The sequence below is a fragment of the Brienomyrus brachyistius genome, chromosome 14 (genome assembly GCF_023856365.1).
Source record: "Brienomyrus brachyistius isolate T26 chromosome 14, BBRACH_0.4, whole genome shotgun sequence".
Lineage (NCBI taxonomy): Eukaryota > Metazoa > Chordata > Actinopteri > Osteoglossiformes > Mormyridae > Brienomyrus > Brienomyrus brachyistius.
The window spans coordinates 12962449-12990215 of NC_064546.1; the positions used below are offsets into that span (position 1 = coordinate 12962449).

At 43.3% G+C, this 27767-nt stretch overlaps 1 protein-coding gene across 2 annotated transcripts; it reads left to right on the plus strand.

Moving 5' to 3' along the window:
• Positions 1–81: 81 nt before the first annotated feature.
• On the plus strand, positions 82–23366 carry rps6ka5 (ribosomal protein S6 kinase, polypeptide 5). 2 transcript variants are annotated; one of them, XM_048975182.1, is made up of 18 exons: positions 82–201; positions 437–512; positions 6486–6557; positions 6908–7126; positions 7561–7676; positions 10328–10429; positions 11010–11093; positions 11184–11287; positions 11850–11994; positions 13518–13679; positions 15099–15224; positions 15998–16131; positions 16235–16328; positions 17163–17333; positions 17675–17866; positions 18832–18991; positions 19103–19266; positions 19580–23366. In XM_048975182.1, the coding sequence occupies exons 2-18, from the start codon at positions 455–457 to the stop codon at positions 19823–19825; spliced, it is 2349 nt and encodes a 782-aa protein (XP_048831139.1). In that variant the 5' UTR covers positions 82–201; positions 437–454; the 3' UTR covers positions 19826–23366. The 2 variants fall into 2 exon arrangements, with proteins under 2 accessions (XP_048831139.1, XP_048831140.1); XM_048975183.1 differs by lacking the exon at positions 82–201 and having other exon boundaries at positions 447–512; positions 6882–7126.
• Positions 23367–27767: the final 4401 nt, after the last annotated feature.

Sequence of the window (27767 nt, forward strand, 5' to 3'; positions counted from 1 at the left end):
CTTTCTGATTCGCTGAACGATCCGTCAGTCACGGCAGGTTACACCAATGGGAAGGAAGAGCGCGGCCGCTGGGCGGTTTGTGTTCGGAGTGCAGGTCTGTAGATGCTCTGGGTAGATTGACGGCTCGGTCCGGCGGCAGCGAAGCTTCGTTTTCGGCCAGCAAGCCGAAGCGGCTGCGTTCGGGGGGCTCGATCGTTCAAGGTATGATGGTGGTGGTAGTAGTTAATTTGGAGCTCAACTAGCAGATAGTGTTATGACATTGCGTGAACAAGGTGCACCTTTCGTAGCTTTACTGCCAATGCATCTAAGAAGCCAGTGACATTTAAATGTTTATTTGTTTGTTTATTTGTTTTTTCGACGAACACGATACGCCTCTAGTTAGTTTAGAAGTATTTAGGATGTAACACATTTTGAAGATATAATCATTTTGGTTTAGAGCTCCATATCACCATCAATGGAAGGACCCACTGGGGAAGACGACATATTTACGGTGGAACATGAGCTAAAAGATGGTAAGTTTTGTATCTCTGTGTTATGATCATATAGAAAATCTCATATAGAAAATGTGCACCTGCGTTTTCATTCGCTCTGGCGGGTCTGCATGTCACCAGGCTTTTTACAATATAAGTCGTTAATGTCGCTGCCAGGATTGAAAATGAAATATTAAATTAAAGTCACGGAGTAAAGTATCTTGTCAGGCAGTCTTACAACACCTGGTGCACTGTATCGTATTGAAAATAACCATTAAGAATGAATGAATGGATGAATAAGTTCTATACAGCCATCTGTAAAGAAAAGCACCTCTTTGATGTTCGCTCCGTATTGTCACCTGTCAGTGTAGTACATGGGCGTAAATTATGTTCCCCTCCCAATAATTATGGGGGACACCAATAATCAAAACCAGCCAATACAACACCCTGGATCCCGCTCATCCCCCCAACCAACCCGAAGGTTTGCCCTTGGTGCAGAATGCCTCTTTTAGGGGAGGAGGAGGGGGGGGGGGTGCTGTTTCGGTACGTCGGGGTCGGAAAAGATGCCGTTTAGCACTACGTGCCGTGCGGTGTCAGCAGTGAGATAGTGTGCATTAGTGGTTAGTACTTCAATGTTGTGAGAAAGCGACCAGGGGCGTTGTATTTTCCCATGAAACCCACAACCGGGACTGAAGTGCTTTTTTAGCTGGTGTTTTTCATGATATACTTTGATATAAATGTTGCATTTGTAACATTTTTGCTATAGGTAATGCATGCATTAAATTTGACCCATACAGTGTTGGGGGAGTTACATACAAAAGTAATCCATTACAGACAGAGGTGGAAAGTTCAGGTCCAGAATGTTCAGATCCAGATCAAGGGTTTGTAACAACCAACCAGTTAAGTGCTCTGTGAATGTGACTCTTTATAATCAACTGGTTGGTTGTTACAAAATCTTGTTCTGAATTTTGTATTTTCTGGACCTGAACTTTCCGCTTTTGCCTGTAATGGATTACTTTAGTGAGTAACTGCCCCAACACTGTACATACCCGTTATTTACGTATTTAGTTATATGGATGTTTACTGTTTGCTTACCAGATTCCCCAATAATTTGTTCTTGACTGATAACTTTAGAAAACAATTAAAGATGATTGGGTGGCACATGTTTAGGTTCTGCCAGCAGACAACTTGAGGATAAAACACATTGAGATTTGAGAGGACCAGTCAAGGCAGAGTCAGATTAAGTTCAAGGGCACCTGAATTGTGCTGTAGTGACACTGGGTGTTTGACCTCTGAACTGGAAAGGATTCATGGAATGGAACATAGCTTAATTGAAAGATCAAATGAAGTGAAAGACTGTATGGCCACAACCCGGGTCTGTGTGTTCACTGTTACTGTTAGTATATAAAAATAAAGATTTTGTTTTTATGAATTTCATAGACTGTCACGAGGCACATTTAGGTGGTTTTTATGGACTGGACCTTGATGAAGCTGGTTAGCTGAAGCGTGTTTAGGTCTTTTACCATGCAGTTTTTTTTATTGGTTCAATTAAAACTTCTTTGGAGAAGTACGAGGGACGTCCAGTAGACTGTATTTCTCTTCGCAGTTGCTGATCTGTTCTCCAGCTGAATATCTGTGCTGTAGGCCGGCGTGTCTGTTAGTGGCCACATTGCTGTTCTGGAGTTCCACATTTTACATCGGATTGCTTTCGGTGATCCTTTGCATAAAAGGGAATGTGTACATTGTGGTGTGTAGCGCGGTAGCTTAGGTATCATAGCCAGCCCATATCCAGAATGTTATGGGTTCAGATATCCTTGGCTGACAGATCACTGTTGGGTTTTCGGGCAGGGTTCTTAACCTCTCCCTGACCCCAAGCTGTCTCCCTTGTGTAAAGAAAAGCTTCTGCCAAATAAATGAATTTAATGTACTTGTATATGACATCAAGTCCCAAAATTGTTTATGGCATTTATAAACAAGATATACATATGTATATACGTATGTGTGTGTCTTTGTATGTATTTTCTTACAGTACCAGTTATGTTTATACTGTATGCATGAACACTGCTTTAGGATAGAGTTTGGATTTCATGCTGTTATTTATGCTCGGTGCCAAAGCAGAATTTGCTTCACTGCTTCACTTTGTTTCACTGCGCATCCAGGGCCTTTTGACCTTTCCCCTGGTTAGCTCAAGTCCTTTAGCGAGGAACTCATTGTCCCAACCGGACCTTGAAGTGGGAGGTTCGTTTGGACTGCTTTGCGCTTGTGAGGCTTTACCGTCACAAAGCGCAGATCTTTCCTCTTCCCTTATAATACACACACAGATAATAACAAGGCCAGAAGCCTTCGGGGACAGTCAGCACTGTCTGGACCCAAAGCTGGCTGAGCTTTCTGTTCCCCTCTCTTTGAAATCAATAAAAACACCTTCTAATGCTCTGAGTGATGCGTCACACTGGATCTTACTTTTAATGAAGTCTTTTGAGGCCTTGTGATGTTTTTGTCCTTATTTTAATCATTCCTCATTATCTGTTTCACTGAATCCTTGGCTGCCTGAAGTCCTCATTATGTCTTTTTGGAACAGTTTCCCAGTTATTTATTTAGTTATTTTTGGCAGCAGATTTTGGCCATTTTCATGGCAGCTGACAGTTCCATTCGAAACATGACCCATGTGAGTGGCTGCACACACCGAACTTGACTGCTGACTTACTACTGTATATTTATTTAATTTCTCTTATTTCACATTTCCTTTTGTCCGGTACTGAATCATCCTTTGTCCAGTGATGCTTCATGCAGATGGTTTTCCAAGGAACGTGAAATGACCTGTCCAATGTTGCCTTTCTTGAGAGGTGGGTGTAACACCTAAGACTGTGTACTCTTTATCCCCACTGGGACTGCATAGAAGGCCAGGATGGATAGGTCGGGCCTTTAGATGCCTGTTTAGTCTAGGCTCGGCTTATCAGGATATCTTGTGGAGTGACAGAAGTTCACGATGGTGTATTCAGTGTTTTCTCCCAGACCCTGGCAGTTAAACGGTTATTGGGATGTTTCCTTTTTTTCTTAGAGCTAATAGTGTCAGTGAAGTATCCAAGCTATTCATTAATGAAATTTTCATCATCAGTATGTCCAAATGTTTCCGAGCTGAATGTTTACCTCCTGGGTACTGTAACATCATAGAGTTTGACTGTGAAAAGCCCCCGAATGTTGGGTTTTATAATTAGGTGCCTGGCTGTGGGTATTTCTGTCGCTGTTAGCTGTTCGTATGCTGTCAGTTTATGCGGGTTTGACAGAACTGCCTGCCATTTACCATATATTTCACAAATTCGTCGTCTTGATATGGGGAATCAGCAGGCATCTATTTGCCTCTTAATAACAGCCGACATGTGACCATGTTCAGAGTGTCATTTGATTTATGCAGGCGGAGCCCCACATTTGCTTGACTCCAAGCCACCTTTTCTGTGTCCTTACAATCGATCAGACTTGCTTTGTCTGCTGGATGTCAGCCATCTGATTATGAGGTTACTCTGCAAATATTGCAGCATTGCCTGTAGCCTCTAAACCAAGCTTAGGTTTCGCGTTTCGTCAGTGAAATGCTGGTTTTAGCAGTGTTTTCCCATTGTTCCTTTATTGTTTTAAATGCAGATTGGCAAAAAGTAGCATTGCATTTGTGTTTCATTTCGCTCATGTTACATGCTTTGTTGTGCATTACGTTCCTTGTTGATAGTTCCTAACTTGATTAGCATACAAACTTTCGAACAATTGCAGCACTTTGTCACTTTTGTCACTACCTATCGGTTTTGAACAAAAAAAAACTCAAATACGTTTCTGAGTTACAGAAATTTAGCGAAGTGCTTTATTGGGAAATTTTAAAGAGCAGCTTTCAGAATGACCTTTTTCAGCTAAACGTTGTGAGTTAGGGTGCTAATTATGGCGGAAGGTTTAAGATGCATTTGAACCTGAGCAAACTGATGCTGGGCTGCCAGCCGTCACGGCAAATCGATATTATTCCATTACAAACCTAAAATTATCGACATCAAAAACATTGAGGTAGTTTGCAAACCCTACAGACTATTTACAAGGTAATAAAACCATTACAGACATGTAAATGCGTGTTCATGCGTGTGTGGACTTGTCTCGTGTTGAAAATCTCATGCCGGTCAGCTGACCAAAGTCGCCCACCCTGCTGATATGGTGGCTGTATTGTTGTGCAAAGATGGGAGGTGTCGCCCAGTATCTGAAAGCCAGTTCACAGTAGTGAACCTAGTGGAGTGAGGTGCTGTGCTGATTATTTCTTGTGAGTTCTGGGCATGGGAACGATCATCCCACAACTGTTTTCAGGTTGGCTGCCAGCCAATGACTGAACTCAGGCTTGCAAGAGCAGACTGCATCTCCCTTCCGGTTGTTCTTATCTTGCTCCCCACTTCCGTTTTCACGCTCAGCCAGTGGTAATACCAGCTTCAGGTCCTGTCAGTGAAATTCGCAGTGTGGTTCTCAAGTGTTATGGTACTGCTTTGGGCCTAATTAAGGTGACCACTTAATACCTGTCAGAAGGGACACTGTGAGCTATGACAGGGTTTCGAGTAGAAGGACCCAGATTTCACTTAAGCGCCGAGTTCTTGCTGTGTGCTGATTGGTCAGTCTCCTATAATCATGCATGTGTCATTAATGTTAATGGGGAAACAGGTGGACGGTCTTTCAGTCAAGGAAACAGACCAGTAAGAGTACAAAACTGATTTTTTTTTCCAGCTCTTTATGAAAAGATTGATCAATGTACTGAATGATTAAAGTGCCATTAAATATAATGCTTGAGGCATTTTTGTCGATTTGTTATTTGTTTATTGAGTCTTATTTATGTCATTGGCTTCACTGAATTAAAATGTCTTATACTAGTATGTATGTCATGGTGCATTTTAGTGCAACCTGAAGAGAACCTCGTATCTGGGGTGTGAATCATGTTGTCAGTTACTTTGGGGGGGGGGGGGGGTGTAGTGAATCAGGCTTACTTGCAATATGGCAACCTGTCATAACGGGACAATAAAAATGAATGAATTAGTAAACGGTGGATGAAATCACCCACTGCTCTTCTAAATGTTTGCTCAATCTAGAACCTGGTGAAGCTGGTGCTTATTGGAATATTTTCACCAGGTACTTTATTTCAGCTCATGCATGAAATATTAACTGCTACCGAGTCATAGCCAGCAAGCTGAAGGGAAGCTGTGGCTTGTATATGTGTGTGCGTGTGTGTTTTCTGTGTGGTTTGGTTTGTTTGGGCACCTTTATTTCTTCTGCCTTTTTGCAGATTTTGCTCAGGATGGCAGATAGTGCACAGTGTACAGGGAGCTCAGCCATATGTTGTGGTTAAAAGGCATTTTAGTCAGCATTGATCATATCTTTCTAACACTAGAGTGTGCTGCTGATGGCAGCAATGGCCATAGATTTACAGCTGCAAACTGCTTATTTTGTTATTCTTTAATAGTTGGACGTGAAAAGTAGATGAACCACAATCGAAAGCTAAATGCGGAGTTCCTGTGGGGTTGGTACTTTTTTTTATAAGCACAGCGTTGGGTGTGCCACTGAACTGCAAAATGTACTATTTAAGATGCTTTGAGTTGATGGCAGCTCCATTAGAAATTTGTTCAGAATTTCTGGTCAATCATATATAGATGGTTTATCTGTTTCTCAGCTGATGGGTGTCAACCAAAAAGTGGGTCATGGGACCAATATCAGTGGGTTGCAGAGTGTGTGGTCGGCACATCGTACTGCCTGCACCCCTCCTCCCAAGAATATTGTTTCTGTATATTATTGTTGTATTTTTTTTCTCTTGTTTTTCTCGTTTGAGTTGTGAATTAAGGACCGGGGAAAAATATGAGTCCCGAGGCAAAACCAGATGTAAACCACTGATCAAAGACATATATTCAAAACATGTCTTCACCTTGTCATGAATGCTTTTGAGGCCTATGTGATGGAAAGGGTTTAGTTTTTGCCTCAAGCTCTGACCGTTGGCCCTTCTTCTCTTCACAGCCAACCTAACCGGCCATGTGGAGAAGGTTGGAAACGAGAACTTTGAGCTGCTTAAGGTGCTAGGCACCGGAGGTGAGTTGTTGCACAAAAGGACGTGACTGGCTGTGTGATGGTCTCTGCGTGACTGTCTTTCAGAAATTTAGATTGAAATCAATGTGTGATGATATCCAGAGAGCATCCCAGTATTTATAACTGCTCAGTGATTCCCATTGTACTTATTTTATTATATTGTACAGTGCATATTGTATTTACTCCGACATTCCTTGAACTGCACTCTTGCAATTTATATACATTTATTGACCATACGTTCATATTGTATGTCAATGAGAGCCACTGACAAATTCTTTGTATGTCTGGACATTCTTGGCTAATAAACCCAGTTCTGATTCGGAACAGTTTCCTGTTGACATTCTCCCCATCAGCCTATGGGAAGGTGTTCCTGGTGCGCAAGGTCAGCGGCCATGATGTAGGCCAGCTGTACGCCATGAAGGTGCTGAAGAAAGCCACCATCGTGCAGAAGGCCAAGACGAGGGAGCACACGCTTACGGAGCGGCAGGTTCTGGAGCACATCCGCCAGTCACCCTTCCTCGTCACTCTGCACTACGCCTTCCAGACTGACACCCGGCTACACCTCATCCTAGGTCTGGCCGCCTCTCAGCGTCATGCTTTTACGCTCATAATTACTGAAGTTCTCCATCGGTGTTTACAATGATTTGCGGCAATTTCTAGGCTTTGATTATATTTTGAATATTTTAGAATGACATTAAATCATCGCAGACCGAATATCACGTAAGTTTTGTGATTGATGCTTCTACACTGTAGGCTCTGTCTGCGATTTTCCTGTGTATGTTTGTCGAAGTGAGATCTTAACCGTTTTTTGCAGATACTGAGCTACCCGGGTAATGATAGGGACAATGGCCTTAACTGCACTCGCCTAATTTTGGTGACCTTGGCTTGGCCGTGTGCCACGTCTGATGGGGGCGTTTTTTTTGTAGCGGTTCGGTAGCTTTTCATGCATGTGCTTGACGCTGGACGGAACACCGTGTTGTACGTTCATGCCAGGCTGCCGTTGCAGATTACGTTAATGGAGGGGAGCTGTTCACCCACCTGGTGCAGAGACTTCGATTTAAGGAGCAGGAGGTGGCGCTGTACAGCGGTGAGATCGTGCTGGCCTTGGAGCACCTGCACCAGGTACGGGTGCTTTCAAAGGCGGGGGGGTCGGGGGTGGCCAGGTGGGGGAAACCGTTATATTGTTGTTAAATGCGAAAGCAACTGCAATAAATAACAAAAAATACAAAATGTCTGCATGTTGTGTTTTAACAGAAAAATAAGATCGGATATAAATCAGCCTGATTTGAAATAAAACTCATCTAGTAAAATAGTGCTCATACATAAAAATGGTGACTTCATAGTATTAGAAAGGCATTAATCCGCCGCCACATCTGTTAAGTGGTCATGTTGCAGTGTTAGTTGAGACTTAGCTCCTCATGGACGATCCCATCAGATCTATTTATGAGTAGAAACGGAATATGAGGAAGGTGAAAACTTTTACTTTAATCACTACTTGTTATAATATTGTCCCAAGAAGAAAGAGAACCAAAATATGCTAAGTTTACAAGTGTGTATATTAATGCCTGCTTATCTACTTCCATAGGTGTGAGAAGTGACATTTTGTGTTTACATTTACATGTATTTATTTAGCAGAAGTTTGTCTCCAAAGTGAAGTCCAAGTGAGACAGTTCAACATTTTATTTCACTATCCACTGATCTAATACTAGATGCAGCATAAAGTGTATTTATCGTTTTCCGCTTAACCCTGAATTCTGTCTCCTTTGGCTCCTGTTTACACAATGAGAAATGAAACATGGGCCTTAAATGGGAACATTTAAAAGGTGCGATGAAATCATCCCTGAAAACACGGAGAGGCGTGTTGACATTTAAGTGGTAGATAGTTCCTTTTGTTTGTGATATCTAGCTTCTCCACTGCAGACGAACTTGAGGAGAAGGCATTTAAATACTAGAACTCGTGGCCATACTGTAAGTGGAAATAAGCTGGCGAACATTTTTAAATGAATTTGAGGAAGCACTTCTTTACACAGCGTGTAGTCAGAGTATGGAATAGTCTTCCTGTTAGTGTAGCACAAGCTAAAACCCTGGGTTCCTTTAAATCGGAGCTGGAGAAGATTTTATCAACTCTGAGCTATTAGTTAAGTTCTCCCCAAATGAGCTTGATGGGCCAAATGGCCTCCTCTCGTTTGTAAATTTCTTATGGTCTTATGTTCTTATGAGTAAAGAGGGTGCAGGATCAGATCGGAATACTGTTTGATGCTGGAAAAAGACTTGGTACTACTAAGACTTGGTAATGAGCAAAGTTTGATGACACATTATTATGGATAAAATTTTGTCTTTCATCCTTCCATCTGCTTATCTTCTTATTTCCTATCCTGGTCTGGCTCACAGGGGGGCTGTGGTCTATCAGAAGCAGCATAGGGCACAAGGCTGTGATACACCCTGGATCAATGGTTAGCAGTTTAGAGACACGAATTAGCTATATCTTTGGGCTGCATGAAGATCCCAGCAGTCTTGCTAACTCGCCTCCCAAGAGTGAACTTGGGACGAATCATGGGACTCTTCTCATTAGTGAAGATGATACCGATGCATCCTTAATATTTGGGGCAGAGCAAGAGTGACAACCGGGGATTTTTACCATTCTTAGTACTTCTGCTCTTTGTACTTTGGCGATGAAAGATGACGTCAAACAGGTACGCGAGAACACGAGACCCATCAAGTATTCATATTTATAAGCATCCAGGGAGAACTTGCTTCTTCACACATACGGAATGGAGAAGGGATTCACATCTGCAACCCTGGGGGTGAGGGACAGCAGTGCTCCCACTCAGCTGCCAGGATTTTGATTCTGTGTTATATTTTTTAACATTATTTATATTGTACATATATAGGCATTTATTTTTATACATATAAGCAGAACAGTGTGCTAAATAACACAAATTTACCAGTGCTTATTTTACTTGAGATCAAAGGTATCGATTTCTTCACTCAACCTCCCCATAAATTATGTTAGCATCTTTTGCCAGTAGGTGGCAGTAAAATGCTTTATATAGTGTTTATGTCTTATTTCAGAATGCTTAACGGGAGCTTCTGATTCTTGGTCACTTACACTCATTGAATATAATTAATTATGATAATCTTGTCCATTATTAGAAATCTCCGTGGAGTCTGTTCACGATAACAGAAGCTCTGTTTGGCCAACTTACTTCAGATATTAGGCAGCATATTGCCGTTGCGGTTCCTCTCTCTGTGGGTGCTGTTTGTGTAATATCCGAATATGCAATCTGTTGCTGGTATCGAAATCAAATTCAGCATATATTTGTCATGCAACAATAACATTTCTCAGTTTCAGCGTTTGGTGTTGTCTTTGCTCTGTTCTGTCAGGTTTATATGATTTGCAAATCACTGCATTTTGTATTTATCTGCATTTTACACCATGTCCCAACTTTTTTGGAAACGAGGTTGTATTTAAATTGTTGTATGAATCCTTCATGAATTCCTCTTCGTTTGCGTGTGCTGATTGTGCAATGTTTGTTCAATATAAAACGGTTCGTGAAAATCAGAAGGTTAGGAATCTGTACTCCAGAGGTGGAAATTTCAGGTCCAGAAATCCTTTTTTTTTTTCAACCAACTAGTATAAAGATTCACAGTCACAGTTCCATTATCAACCTAAAATTAGCTACATCCAAAGCGTTGGGGTAGTTTGCAGACCCTACAGCCTATTTACACGGTAATGAAACTGTTATATATTCCATGTTATATTCCTTCTTCAGCTGGGTATTGTCTACCGAGATCTGAAACTGGAGAATATTTTACTGGACTCAAATGGCCACATTGTGCTAACAGACTTTGGGCTCAGCAAAGAGTTTGATGAGGTAAGTGGAAGCTCAGATACTTTGCCCAGCAGGACCCGTGTGGACGAATTGAATTGAGAATTATGTGTTACTGTAATGAGAAAAAATATGAGCTGTCATCTCTGACAGATTGCATTGAAATATGTTCAAACACATTATGAACAGTGTTTGTATTTTTTGTTTGTTTTTTGATACGTCGGATCTCCGTCAGCTTATGCCCTCTGTAAATGAAAGGTCTCTTTTCATGCATGCTGTTTGGCTCCATCTGGGTGTGGTGTGTTTAGATGATTGCTGCAGAACTGCATTTAGGCTCTTGTGCAACTCATCAGTCAGAGCTAGACTGTGTAAAAACAAGCATTGAGGACTGAGCCGTATTCAATAGAATACGGGCCATATATTCACAATAATTTTTTTAAAAATGATATGCCTTTAGAATGAAGTATATAATTTAACAATAATTGTAGTCTAGTATATTTATTACGATGATTAGTTTCTTCAGGTGCCTACTGATTTTGATATTTTTAATTCACAGACTTGAGTTAATGGATCTTTGTTCTGTGTGTGTGTGTGTGTGTGTGTGTGTGTGTGTGTTGTCGTTCAGGTCAAAAGGACATACTCCATCTGTGGAACTATAGAGTATATGGCTCCTGAGATTGTGGAAGGGGGTGAAGCTGGCCATGATAAGGTAAAAGTGGGCTGCATCTCCAGCTCCTCTGGTGATCTTCTGCCTAGTGCCTAGTTTTTGTGGCTTGACTTGTCCTCTGCTGGGTGCCAGGCGGTGGACTGGTGGAGCCTGGGGGTGCTGATGTACGAGCTCATGACGGGGGGGTCCCCCTTCACCGTGGACGGACGTGAGAACTCTCACACTGAGATTTCCCGGTAAGTACAGAAACCCCAGTACATCTGCAAGGGTTCCGTTCTGAAGATTGCCGCAAACGTGAAAATTCACGAAAAATGCTCGGCCACCCCTAACCTCAATCCAAAACAGTCTGCTAGCCTGAACGAACACAAAACATCTGTTTATTATCAATTTCTAAACAAACAGTACTCTATACTTTGCACGTTAAAATGCCTTCTTATCTAGACATTTATACATTACACAGGCCATCTAAGTTACCCCCTGTATGTACAAAGTTACTATACTGTATGCACTGGGAGCACTACTGTATGCACTGGGAGCACTACTGTATGCACTAGGTGCACTACTGTATGCACTGGGTGCGCCACTGTATGCACTGGGAGCACTACTGTATGCACTGGGAGCACTACTGTATGCACTGGGAGCAGTACGTCTTGGAATCATTATTAAAAATGCAAAATTACCGGCACTGAAATTACCGACATTCTTCACTGGGATGTTCAGTGTGCCCTCTAATTTTTCCTTCAGTCGGCGTTCTCAGTATGTTTATCTCTGAAGTGCCTCTTTTCTCAACTCACTAAGGAGGATACTAAAGAGAGACCCCCCATTCCCAAAAGAGATGGGATCCCTAGCCAAAGACATCATCCAAAGACTGCTCACCAAAGACCCCCAGAAAAGGCTGGGGGCCGGTGGGGCAGCCAGTGTGAAGGGGCATCCTTTTTACCAGGTGAAATGTTTATTTTATTGTACCAAATTTGAAACCACTAGCAAATGATATGTTAGCATATGATTAGCCTATCTTAATGTGCCAAATCCCGTTAATGGTTTTTAGGACACCAGTCAACTTCTCAGTATACTGTAATAAACAATTTCCCTTGCAATAAGCTTTTTTTCTGTTAATCTGATCATTTTTAAACTGCTTTATACATTTAAACTGTCTCACTAATTGATGGACTCTCACTATGAGCACAGTTTCTTCCCTTGCTTTAATTAAAACACGCTAATTATCCTCACGTTTTTCTCCTTACTTGCTTTTTGGTTCCTCTCCTCTGTTGTCCTTTGGGATTCTGTTCCATGCACCTAGATGCATAATTCTCATTGGCCCATAAAGCTTTATTTGCATTTTACACTTTGTATTTGTGGTCTTTCCATTGTATTCCATTTAATTTAACATTGTAGGGGTTGAAGGATGTCAGTTATAGAGATACAGTGGCCTTCCTGCGTAATTTAGATTCCCCCAAACACCAATGCCAGTTAAATGTCTGGACACATGTTGGTTTATTTGCACATTCAGCTTTTGTAACCACTTGTCCTATTCAGGGTCATGAGGGTCTGAAGCCCAAGGGGGGGGGGACTCATTATGAGGTGCACACACCATTCAGTCACACCTGCACACCTATGGGTAATTTGGTATCTCTAATTAGATTCAGTATGTTTTTGGACTCCATCCAAGCATCCAGGGATGCTTTTCCAGCAGGTCGCACATACATTATATCCTTAGCACTTTTTGGCCACTTTTCCTTCTCGTTGATCAGACTCCTCCCACAACTTTTCTACTGTGCTGAGGTCTGGTGGCCAGGTCATGTGATGCGACACTGTCACTCTCCTTTATAGGCAGCTTGGCGTGTCCAGACTTTTAACTATACTTTGAAAAGAAAATTAAATAATTCATGGTCTCCCATATACACAAGTACCCTTTAGTATGTGAACAGCTGTGTTCCTGCCTCTGGTACCATTGCTGTGTGCAGGTTACGGCTGGGTAGAGGTTAAGGTCGTCATGTTGGGATTAGAGTTTTCCCCAGAGAACTGAATGGAGAGTCCCCACAAAGATATACCTCTGTGTGTGCATGCATGTGTGTTTGCCCTACACACAAACCCTCGTGACATTTCCCAAACATGATTTTCTAGTCACATGGTTGTGTTTCTCTTCAGCTTTGCCTTCAACTCTTTTAATATTAGCAATCTTTCTATTAGCCACCTTGATATTAGCTGTCTTTATGTTAGCTATCTTTATATGAGCTCCCTTAGTATTAGCCATCTTTCTATTACCTATTTTTCTGTAAATTTTCTTTATACTAGCTGTCTTTATATATCTATCTTTCTGTTAGCTATCTTTATGTTAGCTAACTTTATATTAGCTATCTTTCTATTAGCTACCTTTATATTAGCTATGTAGCTCTGTATTCATTGTCTTTATATTAGCATCAGAAATGAGGATTTTGACAGGACGTCTCACTTTTGTCACTGCAGAAGATTAACTGGGAGGATTTGGCTGCTAAGAAGGTTCCGGCACCATTCAAGCCAGTTGTCCGGGACGAGCTGGATGTCAGCAACTTTGCGCTGGAATTCACAGAGATGGATGCCATGTACTCCCCCGCGGACCTGCCTCTGAGCTGCGACCACATCTTCCAAGTGGGTGACATCACCAGTCATCTGTGGCTCTGGTGCTACAGATGTCGGCCGTTGTGTGTGTGAGCGCATTGAAACGGGGTCTCTAGGTCAGTCTGTAGAGGGCAGTGTGTACACAGCTTTGTTTCTGCGTGTGCTTTAACTAGGAAATGCAGAGCTTTTCAGGCAGGTAATTTGAACCGGCAATTCATTTTCTATATATCAATAAATCTATGCGCTGGCGTTGGAATTGATGCAAATTGGTATGTAATTATGTCATTGTGCGTATTGCACATGGGCATACGATGTGCGCCGTCCATTTTAATGAGGTCGCAGCCCCGTACTGTGACCTCCCGTCACCTGTAGATGCCGCCCAGCTCAGTGCCAAATCGGGGTCTGATTGCTTTTTCGCTCCTTGACTTCTCCTGATCAATAGATCTGCTGTGGAGAGGCATCATGAAATGAAAGAGCTCAGTCCGCTGGAACCACAGAGTCTGACTTCATTATTTCTGCTGCGTTTGATTGCTGCACTTCACATCTGCTTTTTTTTCTTCTATTACGCCCCCTTACGCCGACATCCAAATATATATATTTTTTTTTTGCGAACATTGCAATTACAAGGAGGGCGTCCGCGATGGCAACTTTTCACACGGGTGCTCTCTCTCTCTCTCTCTCTCCGCCTTCACAAAGCCAGCCGACTGAATCGCGGCCCATCGCCGACTCAAAGCCGGCTAATCAGACGCTGAAGCGGAGCAATTAGGAGCATCTCCTCCTCGGCTGTGCCCCGCTCGCTCCCCGCAGCTGTCTAAAGGGGCCGGGGGGGGGCGTCACTGCCGCCCCCCGAATCAAAGGCCCGACATATACACACAGCTGGGAAAACACGGCGATGGGGAGCGTCAGAAAGAGGGCGGCATTGTAACCCCAGATGGACAACGAATGCGGCCCTTTGAAGGCGCTGCGCGTGAAGCCGTCTCGAGGGGCCCGGCTAGCTCGGCTCGTTAGCTCATTTCTTGGGACTTTTGTGAGCCTCCTTGTGTCACATGCTGTAGCTTCTGGGTGTTTTTCTCCCCCCGTTTCTTCTTGATGATCACGTAACTGTGTCAGCATGATAAAATATAGGCCTTCCACCGAGAGCTTTAACTCTTTGCTTTATGGCGTCTGTGTCAAATTGTGTTAACGACATGAAATTATGTTGCATGATGAATTTTTAATTAGTGAGAAATTGGTCATGGGATGATAAATTGAATAACTATTGAGCCTAGGTGGGAAGAACATACTTTGATGACACTTTAAACATGGTGGATGTTTATTACTCCAAAACAACATAAACTATTATAAACAGCAGATGAGTCAGCAGAATGGCTGCCGCGTCATGCTGGTCTCATGCTCCGATCTTGCTCATCCCCAGTTTCCCCTCATCTCCTTGTGTTGTCCCCCGCAAAGGGCTACTCCTTCATGGCCCCCTCCATCCTCTTCAAGCGCAATGCCGTGGTGGATGACCCAGCCCAGCTGCAGGAAGGCTTAGAAAGGCCCGGTTCTGCTGCTTTGGCGCGCAGTGCCATGATGAAGGTAAGGGGGCGGGGATGGGCGCTGTAGGCCTAAGTTGTTCATGCAGACGTGTTTGTTTCAGTGCCTTTTACAAACTATAGCCTTCAAGTCAACTGAACAACAAAGGATATATAAAGGTAGTTAATATAAAGGTAGCTAAGAAAAGGATAGCTAATATAAAGGTAGCTAATATAAAGGTAGCTAAGAAAGGGATAGCTAATAAAAGCTAATATAAAGGTAGCTAATATAAAGGTAGTTAATATAAAGATAGCTAATATAAAGTTAGCTAATGAGAATATAGCTAATATAAATGTAGCTTATATAATCATAGCTGATATAAAGATAGATAATATAAAGACAGCCGGTATAAAGATAGCTAATATAAAGATAGGCAATAATAACATTACTAATATAAAGGTAGCTAATATAAAGATAGCTAATATAAAGTTATTTTCATATTTTTATACTTTATATTCAATACCTCTGTTCCCTTACCATCATTATAATTTTTGTTATTATATTGTACAGCTTGAACTCTCCACTATTTATTTTATTCCTTTGTTCTTTATTTTACTTCTACTTATCTGTTTTGCTTAATTTATGCTCTTTGTTCTTCTATGTTGTCTGTGAATGTAAGCAGCAATACTGCCAAAACAAATTCCTAGTACGTGATCAGTAAAGTGAATTCTGATTCCGATTCTGATAATGCAAAGACAGCTAATATAAAAAAGGTAACACTGAAGAGGAAGACAGCTGTGTGACTGGAGAATCACGTAGGTTTGGTTTCTGTGTAGGACTCGCCGTTTTACGCCGCATATGACATGGACCTGAAGGAGAGCACCCTGGGGGAGGGGGGCTTCTCCATCTGCAGGCGATGCACCCACAGGAAGACCGGTCAGAGCTACGCTGTGAAGATTGTCAGCAAAAGGTGAGCCCTTACCCAGGGGTGGGGTCACCTCGGCCTCGGCCCATTTCTTGCTTTTTAACACCCTCCCCCCCCCACCACCACCACCTCCCCGGTTTATTCAAAGAATGGAATCTCAGACGCAGAAGGAGATCACAGCTCTGAAACTGTGCGATGGCCACCCCAACATCGTCAAGTGCTACGAGATATACCACGACCAGGTTGGTATTATGTGTGTGTGTGTGTGTGTGTGTGTGTGTGTGTGTGTGTGTGTGTGTGTGTGTGTCTGTGTGTGTGTCTGTGTGTGTCTGTGTGTGTTTTTGTGTTTTAAATGTGTTTTGGTTTTTTTGTGTTTATTGGACCTGATTGTGTGTGTGTGTGCATGTGTTGAATCTGTGTAGTCTGTATCTGCGCGCGCGCGTGTGTGTGTGTGTGTGTGTGTGTGTGTGTGTGTGTGTGTGTGTGTGTGTGTGTCCTGAGCAGCATCCTAGCAGGGCCTCCTCCAGGACTGATGAGGTGCACAGAGTCATTACTGACTCCTTTTCAAGCGCTTCAGCTTCCTTTATCCAGATCAAAGTGCCGCAGCCTTCGCCTCTTCCCACCATTGTCCTGATAGTAAGAGGTCTGACTGTGCTGCCGCTTCCCAGTACCTGCTCTTTAATGTACCTTCATCTCTGCTGGATTTCTTTGCTCTGTCTAGTTTAATTTATCAGCCCTTCGAAACAGAACAAAAATAGTGTGATTTTTTTTTTAATACTTAATAATAATACTTTATTTTTATTCTGATTCATTTTTGTGTTTGGTAAATGCTACTAATTATGGGATTCGTTATGCTTTGCGTTTTCATTTGAACAGCATGAGTTGTGATGTGGACATACGATTTAGTCTTAGAAGTGCCAATCTGGGTTTGGAAGGTACCGATCTTGGTCTGCATGATGCCGATCTGGGTGTGAAGCCACCGATCTGGGTCTGGATGGTGCCGATCTGAGTGTGGAAGATGCTGATCTGGCTTGGAAGTTGTGATCCGAGTCTGCTGTGTCCTGCCCCCCTTTTAGCTGCATACGTACCTGGTACTGGAACTGCTGCAGGGTGGCGAGCTTCTGGATCGGATCCGGCGCAAGCAGCTCTTCAGTGAGAGTGAGGCCAGCAGCATCATGCGGCGCCTGGTGTCAGCCGTCAGCCACATGCATGACGTCGGCGTGGTGCACCGCGATCTCAAGCCGGAGGTGGGCGGAGCTCCAGCACTGTAACGCCACGCTGCACACATGCAGATAACTTTCCCTGAGCTGCACGATTGGGGCTCTGCTCTAATTAGCTATTTTTTTCACTTTTTGAAGAAAATGAAAACAATGCCAAATCTTCACATTCTCTGGGGAGGTTCAGTTTAAATGGAAGTCTATCTATCTATCTATCTATCTATCTATCTATCTGTCTATCTGTCTGTCTGTCTATTTGTCTGTCTGTCTGTCTGTCTGTCTGTCTGTTTGTCGATATCATCTACTTATAGGTATATTTCTGTTTTTCTGAAAATACTGAATTAGTTGCGTAAAATGTTCTTTATTTCTAGAATCTGCTGTTTACTGACAACAGCGAGGCCTCAGAGATAAAGGTCATCGACTTTGGATTTGCCCGTCTGAAGCCCCCCGACAACCAGAAGCTGAAGACGCCTTGTTTCACGCTGCAGTACGCCGCCCCAGAAGTGCTCACACGCGACGGCTACGATGAATCATGTGACCTGTGGAGCCTGGGCGTCATCCTGGTGAGAATCGGGCAGGGGGCCAGTGCCAAGCCTGCTCCCTCCCTCTACAGCGCCGCAAAAAGACCACGGAGAGTTACCAAGGCAGTGGAGGAATATCTGCACGTGTACATTGATTTCAATATCAAAAATGAATATTCTAAAGAAGAATATCTCTATTTACATATTGGGTTGTCATACTTAAATATGCACAATAATAATTGCTGTATTCCAGTTCAGCAGATGATGTGCCTGTTTGGTAACGTTACTGATTCTGACTGTAATGTGTACAAATGTGGTTTGCATTCTTTTTTTTATTTCACGACGAGCTATAGATACGTCTTTGTACATGTGCAGGTGCAGGACACTGGATTACCCCATTTTTTGCTCTCTTTCACTCTTTGATGTCTGTTTGGCTCAGTGCCACTAGTAACAGTAACCCAGAATCTGATTCATATATCATACCCTTAATGTTAAAATACATGTAACAGATTACGCAATGCAAAGATAACCCCAATATCTGTTTGCTATGTAGACAAGAGTCATTGATTCAGGTATGGTTTTTAAAGGCTTTGTCTTTGCTGTGTTTCCTGGGAGTGAAGCATTCTGTGATGATTCTGATGACAAAATAATAAATGTTGGGATTCTGGCAGGCATTTTGCATAACCTGGGTCTGATAGAGCCACAGTTCTCCTGCTTGGCTGGTCCACAACACTCTGGTTCGCTGAGGTCTGTTCCATGTCACACCAGCCTCAGAGCTGTGCTTGAGTGACGCAGTGCAATGCTATGATTTAATGACCCAAGACTGTATATAGGTGAATTAGACAAGTGAGGCTCACAACAAGACCCCTGATTAGCCGCAGACAAAAATAACCCACAGTCACCAGAAGTGGACTACCTCCCAAAATTTTTTTGTTGGTTTATAGCCCCCCTCCCCTCGATGTGTACAAAAATGACCTGTTCTCTTTTTCTTGTGCTGCTTTCCATAGTACACCATGCTTTCTGGACAGGCACCCTTTCAGTGTCACCCTAAAAGCGTTGCCCCTACCTCTGCTGAGAAAATCATGCAGAAGATAAAACAGGGGGACTTTTCTTTTGAAGGAGAGGCATGGAGGAATGTATCCCAGCAGGCAAAGGACCTAATAAAAGGTGTGGAAAGGTCGGGATCATAAAAACATTAGATCATGTGTGAAGAGCTGATGCCTGATTGTACTGTGAGGCTGGGGATTTTTATCATTTTCTCCTCCCCCCACACAAAAGATCTCCTGACAGTTGACCCAGACAAGCGGATCAAAATGACCGGCCTGCAACTCAATGCCTGGCTCCAGGATGGCGGCCAGCTGTCTTCAAGCCCCCTCATGTCACCCACCATCTTGGGTTCTTCCGCTGCTGCTGTGCACACCTGTGTCAAAGCCACCTTCAATGTAAGACCACAGTCACAGAACGCGCATCACCTGTCACTCAAACAGGGAGGCCCTATCAGCACCCATAGCCCTCATCTTCTGAATCTGATTGGCTATAGGCCATCGTCAGCTGTTCTGTGAACTTTGGCATCTCAGTGGAATCGAGTCATTCCTGTCTGGTGCTCCCAGCTGTCTTGTCTGTCTTTCTGAACTGAACCATTAACTGACATTTTTTATTCCTCCCCTGATTTTAACAATAGTTATTTAAAAATTCTAAGGCATCTTTGTATTTCCCTTTAAAGTCTCATAAACCTTTTTTCACCCACTGCTGCAGGCTTTCAACAAGTGCAAACGTGAAGGCTTCTGTTTGCAAACAGTGGACAAGGCCCCACTAGCAAAGAGGAGGAGGATGAAGAATACCAGCACCAGCACAGAGACGCGGAGCAGCTCCAGTGACAGCTCGCGCTCCTCCTCATCCTCGCAAGATCACACCTTTTGTGGGGACACGTCCCGGCTGCTTGGTCGCGCCCTCTTCGCTCCCGCTCTAGGCATCAGTGAAGACCCTCCCAGCCCAGAGTAAACTCAAGGACATATACTCACAGGCTACACTTCGCCAAACAAACACACGCTCCGTCGAACAAACAGACATTCACAGGCCACAATCCTCCAAACACGCATTCCTCCAAACAAACAATCACAGGCCACAATCGTTCAAACAAACACACATTCCTCCAAACAAACAAATACTCACAGGCCACACTCTTCCAAACAAACACACGCTCCGTCGAACAAACAAATACTCACAGGCCACAATCCTCCAAACACACATTCCTCCAAACAAACAAATACTCACAGGCCACACTCTTCCAAACAAACACACGCTCCGTCAAACAAACAGACATTCACAGGCCACAATCCTCCAAACACGCATTCCTTCAAACAAACAAACAATCACAGGCCACAATCCTCCAAACAAACACACATTCCTCCAAACAAACAAATACTCACAGGCCACACTCTTCCAAACAAACACACGCTCCGTCAAACAAACAGACATTCACAGGCCACAATCCTCCAAACACGCATTCCTTCAAACAAACAAACAATCACAGGCCACAATCCTCCAAACAAACACACACTCAAAGGCTACACAAATACAAACTCACAACAAATTACAACTCCAGCTTCCATAGCAATAAAAAATGGGATTTGACTGGTTAAACTGTGAGCTTTGATGATGGAGTAGCAGACGAGCTCAAAGTGTCATGGATACTCATGGTGCACTGAGCTGTTCACTTTGAACTAACCAGCATGTTTCTACATGCGCACATTAAGTTTGTTTTGTGCGAGTGTATGAATCTTGTAATTTAATATTTTAACATGGAAGGTGACCCACTTTGCCCTGAATTATCCGAGACTGTTTTCACTTTTAGTCAGTAAACTGGAATACGTTTAGATTGGGCTTCACAATGTCTATTTATTAACGTGAAGTTGTGTTTTATGAAACCTCACGAAAATGCATTAATGGTCACACAGGCGCAATAGTTATGAAATAAACAGAATAATCTGATTTTTTACTTCTGATTTAGAAAAGCATTAAAATTTCGTTCACAGCTTTTATAGAGACCCGTGCATCTGCCGGGCTGCTTTTTAAACTGTATGCAGTTTATTTTTGGTTGCCACCCATGATTTGTTTCATGGCCATTTTCCATGACCTTGACCAAGGGTGATCATTTGAGACTTATTTTAAACTTTATTTAAGAAAAGCATGCAGTTCTCAGACATTTCCAGGTCTGAATGTAACCCTGGTGGCTGCAGAAACTTGGTTTGTTTGCGCAGAAGAACTTTGAGGCAGTAGTTAGTTGTGATCTGGGTGAAAACCAGAGCGGACTGATTAGAGGTGATAAAGTCAGCAAACATGGATGGGATTTCTGTAAAAAGTCCAGACTCTCCAGCCCGGCCTAAGATTCAGTGCTGTCCTCAAAGCAATTAAACTGAGTGACAAGTGACAATGCTGAGCATTATGTGAAATGTTCAGCCTGCTCCTTAGAGTTTATCCAGGGTTTGTGAGCCAGGAACACATCCCAGGAAGGAGGGGGCACGAAGCTGGGGAACACATTGGACTGGACGTCGCCCATTATTATAGTGACTTAAAGGAATATGATTGGCTATGGGGATATGGTGTCAAAAAATGTAGTTTCTGATTGGTAGCTGAGAAAGTCTAGCAATTTTGAATTGTTAAAACTTTTTAGCAGGATATATTGGGTGGTTGGATTGCAAATGTTGAGTTGTACTATTTGCAGATGAGGCTATCTGTGAATGTCAGCAATAAGCCTCACTGAGACCTGCTCATCTGCTCCTGAGACTGTTATCTGCTGAATGGTTTGTAAGCCAAGGTTCCAGTGTCTCGCTCTTCCTGCTTGCTACCGGTGACACGCCATGTTCTGACCCCATTTTGTGGGGTTTCCATTTACATGCTGAGAATTCAGCAGGAGACAATCAAAAATGTATATATTTTTAAAATCTGTTTCAGAGTTTGTCGTTATCTATGCCGCCCTCCGGCACAGCACTGTGTTTAAGAACTTCACCTCCGAGTTATGAAAAAGTATTAGTTATTTACGAATTTTTTTTTACATCGCTTTTGTGTTGAATGCTTTTAAAAAAATTTTTTGGGGAATGCGTGTAGTCTATAAAAAAAGCTTAGTGTTCCTTTTTGTGAATGTTCCAGGCATGTTACTGCGTTTTGAGTCTTTTTTTGTAGGATGATATCATGGCTCTTCTGGGTGTTGTCAGCGATGCGAGATGTTTGAAAGGCGGGAAAAACCCAGTGGCTCAAATACTGAATAGAGGAACTTCTTTCAAAGACTGGTTTGGGCTTATACCAGTGAAATCCAGTATTAATCGGTAAGATTCTGAAACCACGGTTTCTTGGCATTGTCTGTAAGCCAACAACTTATGTATCGCAAGAAACAACCTTGTAATGACATGGACATGAGTGGGACAGTTTCACAGTGCCAGTGTTTTTTTTGTCTGCACTGTAGTTGATCGAAGATTTCCTGGAATTTAAGAAAAAAAGAATCTATGTAAGACCTTTCTGCCTGTGAAAACTAAAACACATTAGTTCACCCATCCATACACCCATATTTCATAACTTTTTATCCTGCGCTGGGTCACAGTGAGGCAGGGCAGACCCTCAATGAGGCGCCAGGCCACCTCAGCACTTTTACTTAATGATTTAATAAACGTTAGAGCTGAAGAGAAACACGTGTCTCAGTGATTTCAAAGGTCAGCGATGAGGTTCAAGAAGCAGTTTTGAGCTTTATTTATATTGAACTTTTATATTCAACTCTATTTATTGCATATGAGTTTGCATTTACTTGCCAACCTGAGATGGATAGTAACATGACCGTTCCGATGTCAATCAGCAGCGCCTCCCTCTGGTGGGTTTATTGAGTGCACCTTCATTTCGCCTCGCTGTAGGCTTTCGCGGAAGCTTTCCTTTACTTCATATAGCAATAGAGACGGTCTAATGCTCATTTCACTGTTTTAAGAGACCTCACTGATTATTAACGAGTAACTGGAAGGCCTAAGGCATTAGGTTTGTGCGAATTTCATTTCAAGTACCAAACTGTTGTGCATTTCCAATAAACAACCAACAGGGGGTGCTGGATGAACTTGTATTTGCAAGTTCCACCAGGTTGGATGCGAGTTGGCATGAGGGCGGCTGTTCTGAGAAAAATTGGAGTTTAAGTTGTCCCCATTATTCATCATGCCATCAGCAGTGCTCACTGTGGAATATTGAAGTTTATATAATGCACAGAAAATTCTAACGAAAGAGGGAGGATGTCTAACCTAAGTAGTTGTGAGTATCTAACTAGGCTCGACATATTTTAAATTACTCATTGATATTAACTTACAACACATTGGGTATATGTACACAAATATGAAATTAAGTACCGTTTTTTTTTCCAAAAAGGTAACCCCTTTGTGTTAATTTTGTTTACGTTGTATCTGCTAAGCCATATTAATGAAAGTATGACTAGTTAAATCACTCTTATTTATTTAAACCTGAATGAAAAATTAACAATGGGAATGGATATATGTTACATGGGGAAAGATGTTACAGACGTCAAAAAAAAAACGTCTAAAATATTTTAATTGCATTTTCTATTGTTTTTGAGTCACGGGATATCAGACCCATGTGAACAGTTTATGGGTTATTTGGGTGAGAGTGAGTTGAATCAACTCATTTATGGCTGTAACTGACAGTATGTTATTGGGCTTGTGCCATTTGTGCTTGTATTTTGCTTCTTTTTCTTGGTAAAAAAAATGAACATTTGTGTTGTGATGTTCGCTTTTAAATGAGGTATTTAAGGGATGTTAAGGGCTTTAAAGTTAATATATAAGTTTATGTAAAAATGATATAGCTGTTTGTTGTACAATGGTTAATAAAATGGTCTTCGTTCTTATTCATAAATGATATTTTTCCTATCCCTTTATCACCGGTGTTTCTCAACCTGTTCCTCGAAGACCCCAGACGCTCCATGTTTTCGCTGTTTCCCAGCTCCTGGATGGATCAAAAACACGGACTGTCTGGGAGTCCCCGAGGACCGGGTTGAGAAACTGCTTAATCCCTAAAGAGTGTTGATGGGATAATTGAACAAAGTTCACCACTGTACCAACAGAGGGCACTCTACACTTACATCTGGCATTCTACAAACAGGGCATTAATTCTGTCTGGAATGTCAAGTGCCTTTTCCACAGCCTTCTTATGTTTGGGATTTTGTGTAATATATGTAGCAAAGCATTGCTTTTACCTAAAGACCTGGCAGCACAAATTACAGGTATTTCTGTGCTTTATTCTTTATTGTTGAGTGATTTTATTTATCTGTCAAAAGCTATTTTATTATTTTGACCTGGTATTCCTGCTTCTGGTCCTATGTTCATTTGAGATGTTGCAAAATAACCACATTTTATCTCTGATAGATGAGAGTTAACAATGCATTCACCTGCATCCTTATTAGGCATGTTTACTGCACTGACAACATGCAAAATTGCAGACATCCATCCATTTTCTATACCTGCTGGTTCTATTCAGGGTTGGAGGGGGTGGTCCAGAGCCTATCCTGAAAGCAATGGACGTAAGGCAGGGAATAACCCAGGGGGGACCAACTCACCACAGGGGGCAAGCACACCATTCATACTTACAGACAATTTGGTAACTCCATGTCACATTGGTGTGTTTTTGGACTGTGGGGGCAGACCAGAGTACACAGAGGAAACCCCATGACAACACTGGAGGAGAACAAACAAACACTATACACATATATCCAGGATGGAGACGCAAACCCCAGTCCCCAAGATGTGAGGCAAGAGGGCTAACCACTGCACCTACCTAATACTGCAGACATGATAACCACTGCACCACTGTACTACCCTATTACTGCAGACATGCTAACCACTGTGCCACTGTATTGCCCCATTACTGCAGACATGCTAACCACTGCACTACTGTATTGCCCTACTACTGCAGACATGCTAACCACTGCACCACTGTACTGCCTTATTACTGCAGACATGCTAACCACTGCACCACTGTATTGCCCTATTACTGCAGACATGCTAACTACTGCGCCACTGTGCTGCCCTACTACTGCAGACAGAGTATCTTAAATTGGCCTGCTTGAGACTGACATCAATTAGTGCTACTTGGTGGTTGGATTGCTGTTTGGGCACAGCAGTCAAAGAAAACTGAAAAGCGAGGTGTCACAATGTTGATGTACACTCTATTGGTTGCTTTCTTTTGTGAAATTCACCATAATAGGTATTAGCCAACTTCAAACTTATTAGAACGGTTCTGATCTACGGACCCACCCCTTTCAGTCTCTGAGGGGCTGATTGGTACATGAGTGAGTGGCAGGCTGGAGAGCCACTCAGGGTGCAGCTTTGAAATGCGGCATGAGGGAATGTGCTTGCTGTAAGGGGTGCGGGAAGAGTAGTGATAAAAGGTTAGGTGGTTGGGGCCCTGGACAAAGCTTTATTTGGTAGGCCGCGCTACAAAGAAAATTGATGATCATTTGACGTCGTCCGCAACGCGGGTCATTGGAGAGCCCTAGGTTACTGCCTGTCCTACCTACAGCTAGAGCTGGCTGGAAAGGGGCAGTCGTAGTGATCTGCCCTCTTCCACAGGAGCTCTGAGCTTTGCTACGTCAGCTTGACAACGTTTCCCGCATCCCTCTCATCACCCAGGCCCTCCTGACAGCCGACACCATTCAGGGCCACCAGAGAAGAGCCAGGCCACTGGAGCACTTCTGGGTGGGCTGCCCGCCAGCTTCCCGGGGGAGGAGACAATGTCTTATTAATTGACTGGGCGGTCCAGGCTGAGTGCTGGAATTTGGACGGCTTTGACTGGGACAGTGGGAAAGGTTCCTTCATATCCAAGGCAGCGTCTGATGCTGGCTGCAACTTTTTTTTTTTTTTTAATGATTGCTTTCAGTCAGATATTATAAATAAATGTAAATTTACATTGGATGGATGGATTAACCATGTCATTTACATACCTGACATTTTTCACTTTTAATTTTTGACCTCCAGTTCTACAGGCTAAATTGTTCCCATTTAACAGATGCCTCTGTTATATTACACCTGCTCTATTCCTGTCAACAATAAAACAAGCAGAGTAACCCCCCCCCCTCTCCTCCCCAGCCCCCCGGCATGGTTCCTGCTCACCCCCTCCCAGGTGTCCCTTGCCTAATCCCATTACTTGTCCTAATCAGCCGTAATGTCACAGCCATTGTGCTTACCAGAGCCGGCTCGACCCAACCATGTTTCAATTCATCTCCACAGTGTGGTCTCCATGGTAACTGCGGATACCCCATCCCACCCCTTGAAACCCCACGGGTCAAATGAAGAGGAGTATTTCTCCTGAGAGATGGTGGACCAGCAAAGCATGGGAATGCCGCCATTGCATCACAACCTCAAGGCAAACTAAACTTTGGGGTTAGTATTTTCACTCACTTTCACGGACGTACAATATTTAATGTGCAAAAACATTCAGTTATGCCTCCATGTACATATAATGGACCACAGAGCCTTGGTGTGCTGTCTGCTTTATGTAAGCTCTCCTTTTCTTGAATAAGATACTTACTTTGAGATGCATCTCACTGAACAGAACCACAGCGTTTGCAGTTGGAACTTTATTTGGGCATAAAAGTGGACCGAGGGCAGCATTTAGGTTTCTGTACAAGGGAAACCGGAGAAAAGAAAACTGGTGTCTTGGAAAGATGTACAAGGAACATCATGCTCCGCAGAGAAAAACATCCTGAGGCGTGAGAGACTGGGCTCCCCTCCCCCCCCCCCCCCCCCGCTTAAGCCCCGCCCTCCTCACAGCTAGTGCCACCAGAGGAGAGCCAGGGCAGCGAAGGAGCAGCTCTCCAGGACATTTGCTGGTATACCTGCCCACTTATCCTCTCTACTACTTTTCCTGTCAATAGTCCTGAACTGTCAAGTAAAAAGCTTGGAATGTAGCTTTGCAGGCCCATCTGCAGATGTTGTGGCCATGATGTCACTGCCGGGAATTAACTGATGACTGGTTAAAGACTCCTGCCCCCCCCCCCCCCCCCCCCCTCCCCGCATAGATCATCAGGACGGTAGAGGTAGACAGGACAGAATGATTGACCCGACCTCTAGGCCGGGCTGGGTCACCTCCATGTTTCCTGTGCTTTGTGAGCCACACAAAGCCGGCGGCCCTGCCAGTGACCGTCGGAGGGTCCAAGGCGGGTGGGCGGGGGAAGAGAAAGGCCGGAATTCCCCTTTCAGTCCACTCCAACCCTCCGAAAAAAAAAAAAAAAAAAGAGAGGAGAACCGGACCCCTGTGTCACGCCACTCTTCTGCCTGAAAGGACCAGAGCCTTTCAAGTGAGGCGTCTTCACAACAGCCGTGATAAAAGGGGAAAATTAAATTGTGTGCCGGCAAGTTATTGGTGCACCAGAACGGCCACTCTAGCGTGGTGAATTCTTCTCGAGGCTATGACACCGGCCGTCGGCGGTCTCCCTTTTACAGAGATGTTCTTGGCCCCTGAGCCCCTTGCTGGGATGAGCAGGTGAGGCTGCTGAACTGTTATATTGTGTGTGATACTGCAGAGCTCTGCTGAAGACCCTGTGTGTTGCTGAATGCGGGGATCCCACCTCCGTCGCTATGGCTGCCGGTCGATTTTACAGCATCGTGGACAGAGTAGAGTTTAAGTCAACACAACCGAGCTGTAATGCCAAGTGCACACTCATGCTTATACGGCCCACATCTTGGGGTCTGAAGTTTATAATTCAAGAGCAAGTTTCCAAAACTCACTCAATCCAGGGGTTGGGTTTTCAAGAACATTTGTGTGGACTTCTTCAGATTTTTAAAAAGTTCCTTCTTGGATTGCGTGAGGACTGAGATTTGTTTCCCGATACTGTAACATTTTAATCCAATTTCTTTCTTCCTTATGCATGATTTTCAGTCGTAGTGATGATAATGCATGGTTA

Excerpts from the sequence above, each read along its gene's own strand:
- rps6ka5 (XM_048975182.1), top strand. The coding sequence starts at position 455 with ATGGAAGGACCCACTGGGGAAGACGACATATTTACGGTGGAACATGAG. Across the intron at positions 16,132-16,234 it reads GTGAAGATTGTCAGCAAAAG|AATGGAATCTCAGACGCAGA; the intron begins GTGAGCCCTTAC and ends GTTTATTCAAAG. Across the intron at positions 19,267-19,579 it reads GTGTCAAAGCCACCTTCAAT|GCTTTCAACAAGTGCAAACG; the intron begins GTAAGACCACAG and ends CCACTGCTGCAG.